Source organism: Manis javanica, chromosome 3 (genome assembly GCF_040802235.1).
Source record: "Manis javanica isolate MJ-LG chromosome 3, MJ_LKY, whole genome shotgun sequence".
In the NCBI taxonomy this organism is placed as follows: Eukaryota; Metazoa; Chordata; class Mammalia; order Pholidota; family Manidae; genus Manis; species Manis javanica.
In genome coordinates this window covers 125,821,246-125,843,168 of record NC_133158.1, presented here as the reverse complement: position 1 = coordinate 125,843,168, position 21,923 = coordinate 125,821,246, and the positions used below count along the sequence as shown (strand labels likewise).

The 21,923-nt window shown below is 32.1% G+C and overlaps 1 protein-coding gene and 1 pseudogene across 2 annotated transcripts in view; one reads left to right on the top strand and one right to left on the bottom strand.

Annotated features, from left to right (window-relative positions):
* Positions 1-1,128: 1,128 nt before the first annotated feature.
* CCDC39 (coiled-coil domain 39 molecular ruler complex subunit) overlaps positions 1,129-21,923 on the bottom strand; it is a 38,981-nt gene continuing 18,186 nt past the window's right edge. The window contains exons 7-20 of one of the 2 annotated variants that reach the window (XM_073232013.1): positions 20,864-21,055; positions 18,890-18,993; positions 18,442-18,574; positions 15,866-16,060; positions 14,796-14,960; positions 12,248-12,385; positions 10,306-10,514; positions 6,058-6,181; positions 4,728-4,761; positions 4,061-4,167; positions 3,220-3,360; positions 2,862-3,041; positions 2,634-2,719; positions 1,129-1,447 (exon numbers count right to left, since the gene is read on the bottom strand). In XM_073232013.1, coding sequence (XP_073088114.1) covers positions 1,297-1,447; positions 2,634-2,719; positions 2,862-3,041; positions 3,220-3,360; positions 4,061-4,167; positions 4,728-4,761; positions 6,058-6,181; positions 10,306-10,514; positions 12,248-12,385; positions 14,796-14,960; positions 15,866-16,060; positions 18,442-18,574; positions 18,890-18,993; positions 20,864-21,055 — 1,959 coding nt within the window. In that variant the 3' untranslated portion in view covers positions 1,129-1,296. Of the gene's footprint in view, positions 1,448-2,633; positions 2,720-2,861; positions 3,042-3,219; positions 3,361-4,060; positions 4,168-4,601; positions 4,762-6,057; positions 6,182-10,305; positions 10,515-12,247; positions 12,386-14,795; positions 14,961-15,865; positions 16,061-18,441; positions 18,575-18,889; positions 18,994-20,863; positions 21,056-21,923 lie in introns of both variants that reach the window. The other variant, XM_017672928.3, reaches the window with a different exon arrangement.
* On the top strand, positions 5,287-5,386 carry LOC118969468 (U6 spliceosomal RNA; annotated as a pseudogene).

The window sequence follows — 21,923 nt, the reverse complement described above, 5'->3', positions numbered from 1 at the left end:
ATTTTCCCTGTAGTTGTATGTAGCCTTTATTTCCCAGGTTCACAGAGATAATAAGACAGTCCCTGCCTTCATAGAATACCATTTAATATTATTTTAAGTTCCAAGTTATTTACAGAGTAATATAGGGCAAAGAATAGAACTTTGGTGAACAAAGTGACCATAAGGTTATAATCAGTTTTTTTAGTTCTTATAAAATAAATCTCACTCATTAGAACAATGTTTTACTGAAAATCATATTATCCAGCTCTTTTACCATTCTTACTCATTGGACTTGGCTATGCTTTTTGCTGGCTATTTCTAAAACTAATCATAGTAAAATGTTCAAATCAGGTTTACTACCACTGCTGACTTTCAGAAGGAGCTGTAAATGACAGTACTAAACAGTAACAGTTGTCATAACAAATACTTGTTTCCAAGGTTTGAAGGAAACAGTATTCATTTCTAATACATTTATTTAAAAACTTAGCTTTATAACTTACCGCACACTATTCCAGAAATTCAAAGTGTTGGGTACATGTTGAAGTATTAACTGGAGTAACGAAATTCTAAATCTCCAGTGTAAATTTATGAAACTGCTATTGCAAATCAAATCAGGCTTTCCTTTCTTTAAATTGTTTAATACATTCTTATTCTTTATGCTTGGCTGTCTGTATCTTGAGAGCAAAATCTGTAATGTATTTGACTTCTTTAAAGGTCAGAGTAATTCCTAGAAATTTAAGCTGTATTTTTCTTGCTATACAGTGTTTCTCTTTCCTATCATTGTTTTCTTGCTGGGGTTGGGAGGAGGTAATGCTATCTTTTTGGTTACATTTTTTAAATTATATCAAAAGAAGAAACTAATAGATTTATGTCCCCAAAAGCCTAGGAAAAATGTTTCTTTGGAAAAATAAAACCTAACTTCAGGATCTTCAAAGGTAAATGAGTATTTTAATAGTAGTATAAACTCTTTATGGTACAGTGACTCTTTAGAAATTTCTTTCTGAAAGAACATTAGAAGTGAGTGTCATTCATGGCTAGTGTTGTATGTAGCCTTGTTAAGAATCTGGTATTACTGCTTTCCACCTATGTGAAGAAAATAGTAGGAAAAAAGCTAAGAAAATTAAATGTTTATTTGGATTATTTGGACACATAAATTGCTTGACTTTTTTTTAACTATCAGTTTTTACATTTTCCACTGGATAAAACTTCAGTCATTTCATATTTCTAACACTTTTATGTAGACCTTTAAAACGGAGTGGGATACACTATTTTAAAAGTGACTTGGTTTTGTGCTTAAAACTTGCTCAAAAAGAGAGTTTATTTGCTGCCCTTTTTGCTTTTACCATTACTGGAGCTACTGCTAGTGCTAGCTGGCCTGGAAGTGCTGCCAGTTAGTGGACAGGATGCTGGGAAGTGCAGATCTAATATTTTAACTGAAGACTGAGAAGTGGCAGTACTTCTGGATGACCTAGAAGAAAAAACAACTACTGTAAATTTAATTCAAAATGTATTTCAGTAGAGGCCCCTCATTTATGGTAAAGATACCATAATCCCATAAGTAATTAGAGATCAAAAAGTATATACTATTAATAATGTTAGTAATACATTTTTAAAGTATGACCATTAATATCAGAAATTAGTTTAAAACAAAGGAAAAGAAAGGTAATGAACACAAAGTTTCAAACCAGGAGAACAATATTTCAACAAGAGAGAAAGGTTTTCAACTATAATCAGTTTAGAGATGGAATCATTAAGCATTAAAGGTTTGCAAAAATCATTAAGCATAAGAAGTAACAGAAGAGGGTCATGGGAATTTGGATGCTAGCAAGAGTAACTAAAATATGATAGGTTATATAATTTAAGCCAGACAGAAAAAAAGTGAGAGGCCTATTAACAGGATAAAGTGGGGTTGTCTGAAAAGCATAACTAGCCATATAATTCTGGAATGCTAAATAGGTTTTAGAAATGTATATATTTTATGAAAGTACAGGGATGTTCAAGTGGCTACTCACCGTGTTATACAGAAACTTTTTTTTTTTACTTAAAAACCATCTTTTATGGTGTCCATTTTTCTTTGTGAAATCTCTCTGAACTAATGAAAAACTGGCTGCTGAATGCAGGAGATTGGGAATTTTAAAATTATGATCATCAATTTTTGTCAGCAAAACACAACAGTATTAATTAAATATCTACCTGATGATAAAATTGTGGATAAAACTAAACCACATAAATAAAGAATAACTTACTTTCTGGCAAAATTAAGCAGCATAAGTAAAACCAAATCCTGTGGTTTTAATCATTAAAAAGCATACTCCATATGCCTATACAAGTTGCCCTTTTATGCTTTAAAAAATTCAGCCCCTACTCAGTTGCATGCTAGATAAAGCCTCCAAAGTTTCACCCTGCTTCATCTACTGAAATAGCTGGTAGTCACAAAGCACTTTGTGCCATAATAGAAATGGTGACACTAGGTAAGTCGGAAGGAAAGTCTTGCTCTGCTGGCTGTTCTCTGCCTATGTGACACTGACCTAGAACAGCAGGAAAGGGTCAGGAGAGCACTGGCAGGTGCATCAGCTTTCGTGATGTGCAAGTTGCTGGGTTCACTTAGGCTAGAAGCTGTGAGAGTTAAGGACTTGGTTTCTTAACCTACTTACCTTGCTGACAACTGTGATGTCTGTGAAGGAGATCTAGAACTCTGATGACTGCCTTTAGTACTAGTTATAGGTAGTTCTAAGCCATTCTGGAAGAATATTCAATAGCAATCATTAGTATCACTTTATTTCAGAAAGAATATATTTTAATTAGATTTCACCTTCTGAATGCCTTAAATTCTTTATGAAGGATTTAAGAAATACTTATATATAATCAGAAGGTGGTATTACCTGTTGAAAGGATGTTTGAAGGATAATACGAATCTCAGCATTTTCTTCTGTGACATCAACTAACATTTCATCAATGATCTTGTGAAACTGTTTCACTTCACGAAGTTTGATGTCTTGTTCTTCTAGTGTTTCATCTTTTGTATGTTTCAAAAGACGGATTTCCTTGGTGAGTTTTGCACACTGTTGATCAATAAATAGTAAATTACTTAAACCTATTTTCCATAAGTTAGTGTTTTTTAATGGATGAAGGAGGATTGGGGTTTACCATTATGGCAAAATGTAAATAAAATATAAATATGTAAATATTACTCCAAAAATGTAAATATGACAGGTCAGTTTTTTAAAGAGTTATCAGTACCTGTTTAGTTACTCTCTCTAATTTTGGCTTCTGCTCCTCTGTTTCTCTACTTAGTTGAAATGAATAAGCCTGCTTCTCTGATAATTTTTCTTTGAAGTTATTTGTTAAATGTTCTATAACTGCTAAAGTATTCTCCATGCTCTGCACAAAATAAAGTATTAACATACTGGTTAGAATAAAAAATGATTTTTATAACTTGCCATTTGTCAACTAAATTTTAATTCATTTAATTTTGTATATAATATACATTCTAATGGTAGATTATAAGTAGAATGGTTTTATGGATTCAGTTTTGTATATAATTCCACTGTAAGGTATTTTTATGATTTTGGGGGGGAAGTAAACAATTCAAACAATGATTGTTGAAAGCATGCAGTTTTCAGAAATTCACAATTCACACGATCTGTTCCTTCACCTTTATTAGCCAAAAAAAATCTAAAATTTTATACAGCCACTATACCAAGCACAGTTTTCTCTTTCAGAGATGTGCTTAAGTAACTACTTGATACTAGATTATTTTTATCTTTCAAACTTTTTTATTTAAAGGAGCAATCTTTAAGGAATTAAGTGAAATAATAGTTAAAAGATAGCAAATAGGTCATAATTGGCTAGCTATGATTGATCAACTAATTAACAAATAATTATCAGAGGTCCATACTGTGCTTAGCCCTAGGATTTTAACTAATTTATTTAATACTTTGATCACTTTTTTCTCTCATTTAAATGACATCTCATCTTACTTCTCTAAAAATTTGTCATCTTTGTACAACATAAGAGAGTAGGAATAATAATAATAGTTAATTTTTACTAAGGGCTTATTACTCAGGCCTATGGAATTTACCTGGATATCTTCCTGTAGTTCTCTGACTTGTCTTTGTTTGTATCTGTATTTTTCATCAGCAGCCTTTTTTTGTTCTTCTAGTTGGATTTTTAGCTCATACTCATCACCTAGAATTTAGAGAGCTTTTAGTTTAAATTTTTAACATGCTGTGTAGAAAGCAATCTTACATAAATTACATATATTAAACTATCATTTTTTGTTATGAAAGGTTAAATTCCTTTTGTCTACTTGTTGAAAAACAGTATGAGCATGTAGTTGCCATTCTTGTATTGAAACATAGAGCAGCCAGTGTACTGTTATTTTCTTCATATTTGAAATTAGTTCCCAAGAGAGTGACATGCCATAGAACTAGAACTAAAAATGGAAATAACACCTTTGCACTTATTTCAAAGGTGGGGGTTGGGGGCAGGGGTGACTAGTGTTTCTGATTCAGTCAAACAGTATATTTTTATTTCCTTGCCTCACAGTGTCCCTCTTTTTTAAAAATAATTGTATAGCTTTCATTGCATATATTCATAAAACTGTAATAACTCCTGCATACTAGATGGAGTCACTTTTTTAAAAGACTGCTTGTAATTGTTGTTGCAGCTGTTCAGCACTTGGAGGGTGTTCTCTAGAGCACAGATTTCTTTTTCGGCTTTACTGATCTTAGCATCCAAGCTGTCACCTTCCCTTTGAAGTTCTTCTTTTTCCTGAGCAGCCTATGAAATATAGAATAGAACTGGTTGAATTAAAGCATTGATCATGGAGAGAATCTGTTTAGGGCAGAAAATAGTTAACTTAAAACAATACATGTTTACCCTGGGGCCCCTCTAGCACCAAGCATTTATTTCTTGCACTTCATTTAGAGAAGACCTCAACCTCAATGCCTTTAAAATACAGCACATAGGATACAAAATCATGATGGAAATGTAGTAACTAACCAAAGTTCACATTAAAACTCTCCAAAAAAAAAGTACAAAAAAGTTAAGCAGGTGTAAACTTTACCGAGAAGACAAATAGGGTTAACTAGGAGGAGGTATCAAACTACATATTAAATAAGAATGGATATTTCTGGCCTGAGGAAAGCTTAAGAACACTTTCTCATTTTAAGTCTTAGGAGTGAAAGAGGTGAGTAAGTACACCCAGGAAAGTAAATGCCTATCATTTTCAACCCAGTTACGTGTGTTCTTAGAAGTAGGATTTCAAGATCTTTAATCATGCAAGTAATGTTAAAATTAGAATACTTGCTTCAACAGCAAATATGAAATTGGAATAATACAGAAAGGATGATCCTGGCACCAACACAAGGATGACGTGCATATTTGTGAGGTGTTCCATATTTTTTCAGGAAAAGCACTGCATGATTCCATTTAGATACCTAGAGTAGTCAAATTCATAGGGATAGAAAGTACAATGATGGGTGCCAAGGCTGGAGGGAGGGGAAAGGGGAGTTATTCTTTAATAATTGGCAGTTTCAGTTTTGGAAGATGAAAAAAGTTCAGGAGATGGGTGTTGGTGTTGGTTGCACAACAGTGTGAATGTACTTAATACCATCAAACTATATACTTAAAAATTGTTAAATGGTGAACTTTTTATTTTACATTTTAAAAATAATTTTTTTAATTGCATAAAGATAATTGTGATAAATGTGTCTAGAAAAAAAGTCAATAGGTTGCTGAAAACTAGGAATTCCTCAATAGTGGACATACTTAGTGACTTTTTCCACCTTAACTCTGCCACTGGGCTGGGCTCTCTAGGATTGTACCCAAAAAGTTCTAAAGGACTTTTCCAATTAAGGGCTGACAGGAATAGCATGCATATCTCTGACCTCATACTGGAGGTATATAAAATTCAGTACCTTCATCTAGTAGCTAATGTTTTATGGCCCTAATTAAGTGCAATAGCTACTAGGATGCTATGAAATTTTTAATTTCATGGCAAAAAGAAAAAATGGTTGTTAACAAAGAGCTAACAAAAAAATACTTCATTCTATCACAACTGTAAATCAAGATTACCTTTATTACATAATAGGCCTGTGTTTTCTCCTCTTCTCCTTCAGGAGGCAGCATAACAATAGTAAGAATTTCGTATCTATTCTTCAGCTTATCAATTTTACTTAGCCGCTCATGATACTCTGCACTAATATGGACAGAAAAAGAAAAACAGAAACACTTGTTTTTAAAGGAGTATAGTATTCTTATATAAGATGTATTTATTTTACTATTGAACTCAAACAGATTAAATGTGTTCTCACTTTTCAGTTTTATAATTAATTTATTGTGAAGGGTCTCAGCTTTCACCCTATTTGAAAACTAGTAAGTTATTCTGCCCCAGTTTCATGGATGTTGGCGGAAGACAAAGATTCTTGGGTCAGAGTAAAGGACTTCCTCACTTAGGGCATACCAAGTAGCATAAGCTTCCTGTTTGCATTGCTCCTGAAGTTGCATGCAGGTAAAGAGGAACTCAAATGGATGCTGCACACACAGCAGGTTTACATCCCAGCTGAGGAACCTCAAGCTTAGGTAATCTAAATATTGTATAATTGGAAATAAGCAAACATATCTAACCTTTGCCTCAGAGGGCGTTACTACCTCTAGCTTCTGAGGCTGACCACTATCCAAATATCTTTTAAAAGATAGTTCAATGTAAATGAAACCACAAAGAGGTATCATCTCACACCCATTATGAAATAAACTATTGGCAAGGATGTGGAGAAACTGAAACCCTCCTGCACTGTTGTGGGAATGTAAAATGGTGTGACCACTATGGAAAACAGTATGGCAGTTGCTCAAAAACTTAAATTTTGATCCAGTAATTCCACTTCTGGGTATATAGCCAAAAGGAATTCAAAGCAGGTATTCAAAGAGTTACCTGCATACCAACATTCACAGCAGCAGCATTCACAATATTCATATTATTCAAAACAGGTGGAAGCAACCCAAATGTCCATGAACAGATGAATGGAGAAACAAAATGTGATACATATATACATGGAATATTATTCAGCCATAAAAGGGAATTCTATCATGTGCTATGTGGATGACTCTTGGGTGACAAATCTAAGAAAGCCAACATCCACTAAAAATGAGCAACAAATGCAGAATAGAGTGATGTGAGCAAAAAAAATTAAGGAAGTAATAAAATATTTTTCTGACCTTAAGAAAGACTTGAGTGGAATAATTGAAAGAGCTCATCAAAGGTCGAACAAGAAAAATGAAAAAGATAAAAACTTTCACATAAATAGGGAAATTCTGAAACCGCAAGGATGAAAAGATTGTCCCAAAGCTTCCAGAAAGAAAACAAAAAACAGGTTCCCTAAAAAGATAAAATTAATTAGCCGCGGATGAGACCTTTCAAACAACACTAATCCAGAAGAAATAAAAAATGCTTTCATATTTAAACTGTAATTCAGTTATGGGGTAGAATATGTTTTAACACATAAGGACTCAAAAATTTCAGAAAACGTCAATTTTGAAAAAAATTCAAAACATATACCAGAGATATGAAATGGAATCCAAGAAAACAGGATGACAGAGGACAACTAAAAGAAAAATATTAAGTCGAGAAACAAAACATACAGCTAGGTTGAAATTATTGCTGGCAGTTGGCTGTACAGTTTAATGCAAGTTGTAAGATGGGAGTTCTTTAAAAAGTAGAAACATAATATTAAAAACATTAACCACCTGAAACTATATGAGTAATTTCAATACTACATGAAAGATGGTGAGAGGAAATGCAGCAGTAAAAGCTGCTAAAAGTCATCTGTTTTAGGAAGGAAAAAATAATAGGAACTAGTTAATCTTCAGTATTCATAGAGAATTAGGAAGTTTCTTTTAAATTTAAAAATAGACAACAAAATTATTACAAGTGGAACATATATACTCCAAAAAGGGAAGAAAGGAAAAACAAAATTCAGTAAAACCAATGAAAGACAAAAAGACCACTACTATATGATCCAGCTTATTCCTCTTTTAGGTAGTTACCCAAGAGAAAAGAAAGCATATGTCCTTACCAAGAACACATGTCTCCATAGCAGCTTGATGTGTAATAGCCAAAAACGAAAAACAATTGAAATGTTCATCAACAGGTAAATGTATACACAAATTGGGGTAGATGCATACAATGGAATGTTTTTATTCAGCAATAAAAAGCTGGGGTCAGCAAACCATCTTGTCTGCCACCTGTTTTTGTACAGCCCAGGAGCTGTTAAAAAAAAAAAGTGGCTTTTACATTTTTTAATGTAAAATGGTTGAAAAAAATCAAGAGAAAATTATATTTCATGAAAAAGGAAAAGTCTATGGGATTGAAATTTCACTGCCCATGAAGTTTTATTGAAACACAGCCATTTATTTGTATATTGTCTATGGTTGCTTTCACTCTATAGCAACACAGTTACTATTCTTCACAATAGCAGAATTAAGTTGTTGCAACAAAGACCATATGGCCTACAAAACAAGTTCTAAAGGACTTAGCATCCAAGCTGTCAATACTTAATATACAGAAATCAATTGTGCTTCTATATGCCAGTAACAAACCAAAATTGAAGTGTTTTAAAAGGAGATAACATTAAAAAGTAACACTTAAAACAATGGACTTATGGAAATTGCATGGCATATAGCTAGAATAATACTTAGAGGAATTTTTTTTACCCTTCAAAGTTGAAAACTAAGTATCTATTCTGGAAGTTAGAAAGACAGCATCAAATTAAACCCACAAAAAAAGAAGGGAAAAAATACTTAACAAGAGAATAGAAATTAATAAAGTAGAAAGTGAATTAACAATAGAAAAAAATCTGCAAGAGTTGATTCTTTTCAAGAGCAATAAAATAACTACTGGTAAGAATTATCCCACCCAGAAAAGAGAAGTCATCCAATTTCAGGAATGAAAAACTACAAACACTGAAACCTTGAACAAAAAAATGTTATGGTGAAAAACTGAAAATTTTGATGAGATGAAAACGTTTTCCTAGGATAAAATATAATTAACTAAAACTGACTCAAGAAGAAATAGAAAATCTGCATTGTCCTATAACCAATAAATAAATTGAACCAATAGTTGAACGTGCTCCTCAAAAAACTCCAGGCTAATGACTTTATTAATGAGGTCTTTGAAAATTCAAGAAAGATATAATTCTATTCTTTCACAAATTTATCCAGAGTATAGAAAAATACAAAGCACATAAAAAAAAGTGTTTTATGAAATAATGTAATCTTGAAACTTGACAAGGGCAGTAGAGAAAGAATTAAACCAGAGATGCAAAATTTGTATAAAAACATTACCAAACAAAATCTAGACACATACAAAATGTAATATATGACAGAGAAGTTGCATTTATTACAGGAATTTAAGGTTGTGTTAACTTTGAAAAAAAACCAATATTTTTAATTACATTAACAGATTGGAGGAGCTCTTATCAGTGAATGCAGAAGATGTAATAAAATTCATTTATTCCTCATAAAACAAAACATCTTAGCAAAGAATGAAAATAGATAGTCATTCCCTTAATATTATAAAGAATAGCTCAAAAAACACTAAAATAAACTTCACACTTAATGATAAAACAATGAAAACTTTCCCTTTCAGATCAGGCATAAGACAAGGGTACCTGCAATCACCACTGCTGTTCAGCACTGAACTAGAGGTTAGATAACAAGGGTAATAAAGCAAGAAAAAGAAAAGTTATAAAGATAGAAAAGGAAGACAAAAACTATTATTTGCAAATGATATGAATGAACTATCTAGGAATTAGAATCTACAGAATAAAGAATTAAAAAGTTTAAGCAAGGCTGTTGGATACTTAATATACAGAAATCAATTGTGCTTCTATATGCCAGTAACAAACCAAAATTGAAGTGTTTTAAAAGGAGATAACATTAAAAAGTAACACTTAAAACAATAGCATGTAGCCAGAAATAAATCTTACAAAAAATATGCAAAACCTCTAGGGAAAAAGTGCTTCAATAAACACAATTACAGGGTATTTGTAATGGAAAATCTTACTACAACTATACATGCAAATGAATTCCAAGGCAATTAATGATGTTAGTGTAAAAGGAAGAACCTAAAAAATGAGTCAGCCAAAGGAAAGAGAGAGGGAACACCATAAGTTTATGGCTAAAATATGTTCTATAGTATATATTAAGAGCCTTTCAAATTACTAAGAAAAGCACAGACTTCCAGGATAGTAGAGGGAACAGTCAGTTCTGACACCACCCTTATATCTCCAAAATTCTTTTGCAGTATTTGAAAACTCCAGTTATTACCTGATGTTTTGCCGTTCTTGATCAACATATCTTATTTGTGATGCAAGCATTGTTTTGTGAACCTTAATTTCCTCAGTTCGTTCCTCCATAGCAGTGTATAACTGCTGTTTTCTTTTTTCCATCGAAAGAACTTCTTCTGCCTTACTATGAAGCATTTCTCGAGTACGTTTAACTTCAAGTTTTAAAAGATTATCTTCTATCATCAAATCCTATGAACATAATAAAATTGTGAAATATTCAAATAATTGATTTTTATATCCAACTGAAAAAATATATTATTGCTAAAAAAAAAAAGCCAAATTTGAAAATATAACTTTCTCTAATTTGACCACTGACCAAGATACCTAGGGTTAAATTTAGATTGTCCAAGTAGTGACTCTATAGCATCTTACTACGCTGATGGACAGTGACTATAATGGGGTATGTGGTGGGGACTTGATAATGGGGGGAATCTAGTAACCACGATGTTGCTCATATGATTTTATATTAATGATACCAAAAAAAAAAATTTAGATTGTCCAAGTCATGATTCTGTCCCTTTTCATTTCTCTTCTTTTCCTTCCTTTTTTTCTCTTTAAGAAAGGGGTTTATTCAAGTTAAAAATAAAGAGTTCAATGTCTATTCCACGCCTCTATTAAAGCTATGGATGAGCATTTTTATACTCTAAATCTCACAAAATAATGTATAAATTTTTATTTTAAAACAATTCAGTCATGAGTAGAATATGACACAAGAGTACACAAATAGATCAATTTTCAGAATAAAAAGCCCAGAACAAATACTCCACAATATAAGATTTTATTTAAAAACACAGCTTTTCAGTAAGAGAAAAGATTAGACCCCCTACATCTCAAATGTATCAAAAATATATTCCAGATGAATGAAAAAACTTGAGATAAAACCAATGCAGCTACTAGAAATAGTAAACATTTCTTTGATTTTTTATTGTGACAAAGAAATTTCTAAGCATAAAAATTATACAAGGAAAAACACTTAAATATTTTATGTAAATGTTTTTATGTCAGAAAAAAGGAATAAAAATGTAAAGCCAAATGGGAAAAATACAATATTTACAACAGAATTCAGATTTTTACATACAAAGGTCTTTTGCAAAGCAATTAAAAAATATAAATGTCCTAATGGAAATATGGGCCATGATAATTAACTAGAAATCCCCCCCAAAAAAATCATGGAACATACCAGAAAAAAATTTCTTAAGCATTTTTATTGAAACACAAATATTTTAAATGTTGTTTGAACATAAAATGTTTGCAAATGTCAATGACATTTAGAATGCAGACTAAAACAATGAGATACCATGTTTGCCCATTGAATTGATGGCAATTTTATAAATTATAATATCCAGCCTTGGAGGTAGTAAGCAAAGTAGCATGCTTCTGCACTGCTGGTGGGAGTATTAATTGAACCCTCTAAAGGACAATTTGTCTTAAAAATAATTTCAAGACACCATATATCTATATATATATATATATGTATATGTATATATGTATATATACATATATATATGTATATCAAGAATATATTCATTCTTTCTGAACCATAATTTTACAGCTAGGAATTTATCTTCAGCAATTCATTGAGCAACTGTACAATATATGTGCATAGTACACAACTCTAGTATATGATACTAACACATATACAAGAAAAAGGAAATGGTTAAGTAAGTTATGGCAACTTCATGTAATGGGCTGTGGGAAACCTTTAAAAATTGTTTTAAAGATCACTTAATGCTTTGGAAATAATACGTTAAAAAATTTTTAAATATAATATATAAAGCCAGTTTTCTTCAAAAGACTGGAAGAAAATAATATGTTTTAACACTGTCTTGTGTACAGTGTACTTTATAGTAACTTTAAGAAAATTTTCTACAGTTAGCATAAAAACTTTTTTATTATTATATACACATATGATTTTATTTTACCTGTTTCAAAACTTTGGCTTTATTAAGTTCTTTCTCTGATCTGTCATTGAAAAGGTTTAGTTCACTTATTTTGGTTGTAAGGGACTGTTTTTCATCACAATTTTTACTATTTGACTTCTTGATAAAGTAAAGATCATTCTGTAAATAGGAATAAAGGTACATAAATATATATTTTAAATAACAATATTCAATACATACTATCAAACATCTTACATTAAATTACATGTTCCATTAAATATTTATAATCATATTTTTAATATCACTGTTCATGATCCAGTTTCTCTAATATAACATACATGGATATTTATATAGAAACATCTTCATTTTTATTATTGATTAATGTTTGAGTTCAATAATTCTAGGAAATATTATGTATGATTACAATTCAACCTGAATTATTGTATGATCACCATTTATGGGGAGAAACAGAAGAGGAAACCAAGCTTTGTTTGAATACATGGTTCACCTTCGGGAATTCATTTCAAGTCCCAGAAAGTAAAAACATCAACAGACTGAGAAAGTATGGGGTCTTGGTTAACAGTACAAGCTCTGGAATCAGCCTTAACTACATATTAGCCATCTGACCCTGGTGGACAACGTGTTTTGCTTCAGTTTCTTCATTTCTAAAATGGAGATGATACCAATACCTACCTCCCTGTGTTGTTGTGAGGGTTACAGAAGTTACTGTCAAAGTAACACTGTACAACAGTATTTGACACATAGAAGTGTCATGTATTATTATTATTACATATAATATCACATATTGCTAGAGAAAAATGCTAGATAAGTTCTAATTCCATTGAATGCATAAATGGTCACACATACCCAGATACCGGTTTTCTAGCTTTATACCAGTTTACATCCCTCCACCCACCCAGACCCCAGAACAGGATTTGTGCTCTTAGTCCCTTCTGGGTAGTTTCAGGATCTCTTTTTCTCCCTCTGTCTTCCTCTGTCTTCCTGTGTCTTCCTCCCTTCCTCCCTCCCTCTGCCTTTCTCATTGCCTGTATTTCTCAGAAGTAACAGGGGCATAAGAATGCAGAAAGAGAGTAAAAAGAGCAATTATTTGCAAAATATGTGATTTTTATAAAACTAACTTTTAGAACAAAAAAAAAATTTAAGGTGATTTTGACCAGAAAAAAAGTTAGCTTCTATTATGCGAAGTAAGAGATGAAGTGGCATAGAGGAAGGAATACAGAATGACTTTACAATCTGATGCTACAATTGAGAAGAACAACCTCATTAGAAGGTTAATTAGCTTTAATATCTTCAAAAATTCACTTGCATTTCTATTTATTTACCTGTGAAAACCAGAGTTGGGATAGGCATAAGTACTAGCCAATCACATAAAGTTCAGGCCAGGGTCAAGAAAACAGTTGTTACAAAAGTCACCCTCCTATTATTCTGCAGGCATTAGTATTCTTACATTCTATATAGTTAAAACAATACCATTTATTGAGTACCTACTGAAAGCACTATGTAAATATGTAAAAGATATATATTCCTCATAATTCTCCCAAATCCATAAAATAATACTAATTTTTTTTCACTTAATAGATGAGCGAATTTGGCTCAGAAAAGTTAACATAGCAGTAGTTGTGTAACTTTGACATTCAATACCAGTTCTTTCTGATTCAAACACATGTTCTTTTCCACTAAACCAAGAAAACAGTTTAAAATTTTTTTTACCAGTCTTCAAAGTACTCCAAACCAAATTTTTGTCATCTTAAAATTTTAAAGAAAATTTATAAAAGTAATAGCTCCCTTTCATCTTTGTAGCCCCAAAGGAATTCAAGGCAATTCTTCTTACGAGCACTAGGGGACACTCATCACTAGACTTTCCAGATGTTTAAATAAACTACCGTTTGGAGTTACCCCATTCAGGTCCCCACTCACTCCTTCACTCTTACTTTCCAGTTAAACTCTAACACAGGTTTTATATTACAAAGGTTCCCCTAACATAGGTTTTATATTACCATAAACATTCAAATATCTAAAGAAGAACATTTTCACCTTATTAACAAAAATGTAGTCATTTGGAATACTATCAGTATTTCAATAATAATAGATGACACATAAAAGAATGACCCATAAAAGAACAGCTTCTTTTAGATATCATTACAGAGATAAAGACCAATCATGTTATTATGGCAGATCCATAATAGAAAACTGTAATTTACAAATAATTCTAGTCATGTACTATTTAAGAGTATTTTGGAGTCACATGGACCAGGGATCAAATCCTAGCTCTCTGTGTACAAGCTGTGTAACTGTGGACAAGTTACTTAAACTGTAAAACAAGTAATAATATCTTCCTCACTATAAAATACTAAATTCACATAATATATTTAGCATATAGTAAATGCATATCAACAGCAATGTTATATTTTCATAGTATAGAAACACAAACATTAGTTCATATGTTTGTTATATATGGGGTAGCTTGGCCATCATCCTATCCAAAGTAAAGTCTTAGGAACATGTTAGACTTAAAACAGAAGGACTAGTGACTAGAGTATTTGAGCATACAGAGTATTTTTTGACTTACATGAAGCTTCGTGATCTGTGTTTCCAAAAGGCTTAATGTAGATTTTTTCTCATCCAATGTCTTTTTAAGATCAACAATTTTTGACTCAAGGGCTTGTTTTTCTTCTGAATTAATTTCTCCCTTCAACCGTGACATTCGGCGTTCCACTTGTTGAATGTAAAAATCCTGTTACAGTTTTTAAAATTAAATTAGTAAGGAGAAACAGATAGTTAAAACTATCTCTACAAATGTAAAAATAGAATGAATACTTTCCTATGAGTTTGGTTTGGGTGCCATTATTTACTACAGTCACTTTAATCCATCAGTAATAGGATAAAATCTTTCTTCCTCTAAGGGAGAAGAGCAAACTATTCTTCAGCAACCGGAGTACATGATAGTGACACAGAAGTAATGTGAAAATACAGCAAAATCACTTAGGGGCTATTTATCATACTACCATGACGGAACCTCAATAAATCTATTAGATTTCCATGGACATGGATTTATGAGTGCACATTTCCTAAGGGGTGCAAAATAAGAGTCATAAATTATAAGCCATGAAAGGCTCAAATATGATGAATTTCTAATGACTTATTTTTAAAATTATACTTTATCTGTAACGTTGAGAAACAAAGAATATATTGGATGGAGAAATCAAGAAGTAGAGAGGGAGGATATTAAGAAATTAATATGAGTCAGAATGTATAAATAGAACAAATAAGGAAAAATACTTAGTACACTTAATCTATTGGTCTAGGGGTAGAGGTAGGGAAGTCTGATTGCACAACCAAGAATCAACATGTAATTTTCTAGTTTTTAAATACCCCACTCCTTGTTTTGTCTTACTCAGGTCCAGTTGTCCTAGGTTCCTGTAAAGCATGGTTCTCCATCACCAAGTTGTCTATCCTCCTACCTGTTTATTTCAGATGAAGAAAAATGTAGCTTTTAAGAGTCCCTCACCCTACTAATGGTCTAACATGATATGTCATCTGTTTATCTAAGAGTGTTAGAAATCTTTGCTTCTTTTTTGGATACTTTACTATCATAACTATAATATCAATATGGAAGATATCCATAAAAATGACATCTACCTGATTATACATAATTTCTTGCTGCTTCAAGGTTTCAAAATCCAGTTTATGTAACTGATAGTTGAGGTGCTTTAAAGAGGAACGGGTTCCTTCAATTTCTGATACAATAGCTTTTTCCTTCATATTCTTAGTCTGTAATTCCTGAACTTTCTTAAACAGCACATCTTTCACTATGTTCAACTGAACTTCCACTTCCTGGTGATAAAAATAATAGTTATTAATGAAAATATAATACCTTGAAACGTTTTATTATGTGAACATTGTAATTTAGCAGCTTATAAATAATCCCCCCAAACATTTTAGCCCTTGAGAATATAAACCCCTTCCGACAATTTCAACAAATCCCCAACATTTCTTGTAGTCTACTCTATTCTAGTAGACTAGAAAAGTAGTTTTCCATTCCAATATTTTGTACCTTCATCTGTCATCTTAATTCTATCCCATGTCACACTAGCCTTAGAACTTAGCCATTCCGCTGGTATTCCTTAAAAATAAAATATACTGGAGACACACAGCTTATAAATTCACAAAGTTTAGTGAAGTCTTAAGTGTGTTAAAGTGAAGAAATCACATCACCCAATCTCCCACCTTGTTTTAGACAATATCCAGTGAGCAAGTAAATATTTAACCACCAACTTTCCAGTGGATGGGGAGGTTAAGGAGAAGAAGCTGATTTTTATGGTACAAATATTCCCACTTTGGCTAATTTAAGCTACTAACGATTCCATTAAATGCGAAATTGGCAAGAGATATTCAGACCCTAACATATTATTTCCACTACACAGATATAACAGATGTTAAATAACCTTAGGCATCCTTAAGAGCATAGACAGTAGTAAAATGTAGTAAAATAATTTGGAAGTGATGAGTGCTGAGGAGTTATTACTTTTGTTTTTAATATAATTTAATTATAAGTCTATATAATTTATAACAACCTATGGTTAGCAGCTGACCTGCAAAATTCCAGAAAATTTAACCATCAGCTCTTGGTCGCTGGAAGGGGCTGGCCCCAACGCAGTACTGGCACTACCCCTTACTCATATCTTGCCTCCAGGTGACCTTCCGTCATGTGCAGCCAAGTAGGAAATAGAAACCTGTCCTCCATTCCCACTGATCGTTTCTCAGTAGGAACATCTGTCTTGACCTCAAGACTTCATTCATCACCAATGTATTTTAGGCTTCAAATAGATCTCCTGCCAAGATCTATTAAAGTTATAATTTTTAAATGTTGAAATAATTTTTTTCTGTGTTTTCATACTCAGATAAGCATATTTCCCTTTGGCAACCAGTGAAACAAAGGAAGTCTATGATTGGCATGGTTAAATTTTCACAAATCAGGAAATACAATTATAAAATATATGATTTTTCATACAGTAGATGGTTTAATTGGGTTTAAGACCTTCTCAAAGATTGTCTAGCAGAATTGTAAAGTTAGTGCTTGGTGGTGAATAACACAGTACATCTCCAAAATATATGGGGTTAGGATGTTTCCAAACAAGCAAACAAAAAAAGCCAAAAGCTAAAAAACCAAGATTATGAACACAAGCCTGCTAGAACACAATCAGTACGCATACTGCCAATCTTATTTTTTTTTAATTTAGCAAATTTGTTCAAAAGTGTCACTAGTTTTTAATTCTGTAATCTAAAGGTCTATTTCACATGAATTCCACAGATTTCTAGAAAGTTCTAATATCGTCCCATCTCCTGTGCTACACAAAATCACACTCTTAGGGGGTAAAAAATGAAGGTTTTAAAAAACACTTTTATGATCTGGACTCAAATACCACTAAAGTCAAGATTGCTGCATGATTTCATTATGCAGGAATCTGAAACATGAAACTACCCAGTGAGGAACTTGGATGCTATCCAAATATAAGTGAAAACATATTTGACATAGGCCTCATCAGCAAATGGGGGATTTTGCCACCATCTTCAGCTGCTCTGACTCCCCCTCAAAAAAAGAGTAAAAGTAAAACATAGTATGTACATTGTCAGGTCACACAACAAAAACTGGCTTAAATGCTACCAATATGCCAAAAAGATTAAGGTTTAGTAAAATGATAGATAGCATTTAAAAGCCTGATTACCAATAAATGGTGCCAGACTGTCAATGATGAAGAAAAACAAGTAATGAAAGTAGACCACTGGGGAGAACTTGATCACAAACAAAAAAGATGATAAACAGGTGGAAATCAGTTGTAAAATAAGGATACTTTTCAAGGTACATTTGCAATATATGAAAATATATACAGATGATAAGGAGAGACATGGACACAAGAAGCATTGGGATGGCATGGAATCTAAGATACACAGACTACCTTTAAAAGAAGATACCTAAGTTAAAGGCTGAAAGTGAAGTAAATGGAAAATTAGGAGCTTAAGAAGAGAAGGTCAGGAACATCTTCACAAGCAGTATGTAAAAAGTGGTTCATCATCAACAATTCTGATTACAAATGGGATCACAACAGAAAGTAGAGCCTCTTAAAAGAATGCCTACTCCTCTGACCTCAAAGGTCTAATTAATTCACTATAGCTAAATTTGTTGTGATTTTTTAAAAATTGGAAGTGAACTTTACCTTTATTCCTTTTTCCTCCTCCCTTAGTATACCTTCCAAATTGGTAGCTTTTTCTTCTACAGACATAGTTTTCTCAGTTATCTGCTTTAATTTTTTTCTTACAATCTGATTATGATTTTTAATTTTGTGTAACCTACAGAGGATTTATGAGGAAAAAATGGAAAATGTCTATAAATTATTAATGCAAACAAATAAGGAATAGTTTATCCTAAGATTTCTTCATATAACTTGAAGGTTTCTTTTGCCATAAACCTTTTATTACCAATATATATTTAATATGCCATAAAAATATTGCTCTAAGCCTGTGATAAGAAACCCAGGAAAAAATTTTTAAGCTTAAAAATTTACTAGCTATAGTTAAACAGTTATTTAACAAAAACTTAAACATTTAATGATATTTCTAGTAGTAGTAAAAAACTATAAACATTTAAATATCTTTTTTTCTCACCTTGTTGCTTTTTCATGAATGTCCATCTTTATTTTGGAAATATTTTCCCTCAGGGCTTCTAAATCACTGGAACTTCTATTTACAGTAGCTTTTAAAGAATCCAGCTATTTTTTAGTTAACAGACAGAAATTATATATTTACTCTTTTTATTAGAATCTGAGAAGTTCTATCCTGAACACATTAATTTTTAGCCTATAACACATCCATAAACACAGTAACAGTTTTTATTTTTGATATGATATTAAATTTTAAGTGACTTGCATGATACTGGCAAATTATACAGGTCTATATTTATGTGTTCAAGATACACAGAGCAAAAGCTCCATGCCACTGGATTGGGCAGTGATTTCTTGGATATGACACCAAAGGCACAGGCAACAATAGAAAAAATACACAAATTGGACTTAATCAAAATTATGAACTTTTGTGCATCAAAAGACAAGAGAGTAAAAAGGCAATCCACAGAATAGGAGAAAATATTTACAAGTCATATATCTGATGAAGGATTAATATGCAGAATAAATAGAGAACTTCTAAAACTCAATAATAACAAAAATTAAAAAAAGAATCTATGATAAAGGAGCCATGGATATACAATGGGGAAATGACAGCCTCTTCAACAACTGGTGTTGACAAAACTGGACAGCTACATACAAGAGAATGAAACTGGATTATTGTCTAACCCCATATACAAAAGTAAACTCAAAATGGATCAAAAACCTGAATGTAAGTCATGAAACCACAATAAAAAAATTTGAAGAAAAAAATAAAGTACTGATAAATGCTACAACATGGATGAACCTGGAAAATATTATGTAAGTAAAAGAATCCAGACACAAAAGACTACATATATTATATGATTTAATTTATCTGCAATGTCCAAAATAGGCAAATCAATAGACAGAAAGTAGATTAGTAGTTGCCAGGGCTCCTTAGGAGTTGGGAAAAGAGTGATTGCTAAGTGGACTGGGGATTCTTTTTGAAAGACAAAGTATTCTCAAATTAGACATTGGTGATAGTTTCACAATTCTGTGAAATACCAAAAAAATCACTAAATTGTATACTTTAAAAGAGTGAATTATGATAAGTGAATTATATCTCAAATTATGAATGAATTAATGAATGAATAAATAAATCCCTGCATTCTTTTCTGCAATCGGTTTAATCTTCAAAATTTTTTAAAATGAGCTATTAGCAGTGATATTTAATTTAGACAAGAAATTCACTTAACTTTTTTAGAATCTTAATTATTCTCTTTAGGCAGAAAAAAATCTGTCCTTTCTCATTCCAGGTAAAAAATATAACAACTTAAAGAATAAAATGTTCTACAATATTCCAATTTCCCACCCAAGCAGTGGTAACTTTAAATGATACGTCTTCAAGGCACAAATTTCATAAAGATTCCCCCTGTTGCTAAGCCAATTTCTACCTCTCCCTGTGGAATGATCTCATTGGCATGGAAGAAAGGAACAAAGCAGAAGTTTTGTTCTCTCTTAGTCTGTTTCAAGTTATTTTACCACTACATTGTTCCACTGCCAGACTGAAATATTATTCCTTGACAAGGTCAGAAATTGAATGTGAGCAGGGAGCTCCACCTAGAAATTGAGAGTTAAAACAACCACACACACGTAGCACTGGAGAGACACTCCACGTTTTCACTAATGTCAATATTCATCTTCACTTTTGCCCATTTGCCAGTTATCTTTTAACTATGATTTCTAGTCTAGAGCCTTCTGGAGCTGCGTGTCAGGCACTGCACGACTCCAGTGGAAGCCTTGACACCACCTGTGATTGTGCACGGCATCCCATTGCCTTCACCTATCCAGGCATCAATCCGAGTATCCGCAAGTCCCACATCATGAACGAACATAGCCAGAAGAACTAGAAGGCAATTAATTCCTTAATCAAATGAAAGCCTTTATGCTTATTTTTTAGAATCATTTGTCATAAACAAAGTCTTTTTTGTTGACGTACCTCATCTTTCAGCTGATTTCTATTCATTTCATGACGCTGGTATTCATTTCTACATCTTAAAACTTTACGATCAGCAACAGAAATTCTTTTCTCATACTCTGTGTTATTCCCAATCTCACTTTCCAAAAACTTGATCTTTTCCTTAACCAAACCTTCTTTTTCTCTTTTTTCCTGCTTTATCCTTGCTAATGCCTAGAATTTTAAAAATATGTTATATACATGCTTAATATAATGAACAAAACTAATACTATAAGTCTAATTTTTTTAAATTATTGTAGTCAGTATCTATTGTACCAAAACTTTTTGAGAAAATTTTTAAAAGACTATTTTTATATGAGTAAAAACAATATTATGCTACAGACCAATATCTATAAGCTCATATTTTTAAAGGTCTCTATATTTTCTTTCACCTATCTGGTACTTCCCTAAAGAGATGAGAAAGATGTCACTCTTTTATAAATGAAAGGTGACATCTAAAAAATAACAGTGTTGAATATTTTTCACAAAGTTGGACTTCAATGAAATTTTTGAAGTACTTCATAGGACCAATTTTTTCATGTTTTGAGAATAACATTTTAGTTATTGGTTCCAATAAGAATGCCTTCACTTAGGCTTTTTGCTGGTCTTGAGGATACAAAATAAATAGAATATACAAAGTAGTAACTGAGAGGTGGACAAAGTATAATGGGAACAAAGATAACATCAAGTCCACCCAAGGAGAATCATTAAAAGGCATTACCTAAGAGGCTTCACTTGAGTCATGCCTGAAAGGGTAAATGGAGATGCATAAATGGGTGGGCAGGAATGAAACAGGGATATATTAAGAAGGGGTTAGTACAGATGAAAGGGATGAGGTTAGAAGGTAGAGGTTAGGGCCAAATTATGAAGATACTCAATTTTTTAACTGTCATGTTAAAGAGGGTCAACTTTTAAGCAATGTGGAACAAAGAAGAGTGTAGAGCTGGGGAATGAAAAAAAGTCAGTAAGTTTTAGAAATGCTACATATAATCTACATATTAGCATATTAAATGAATATATATCTGAGATGCATTGCATTTTA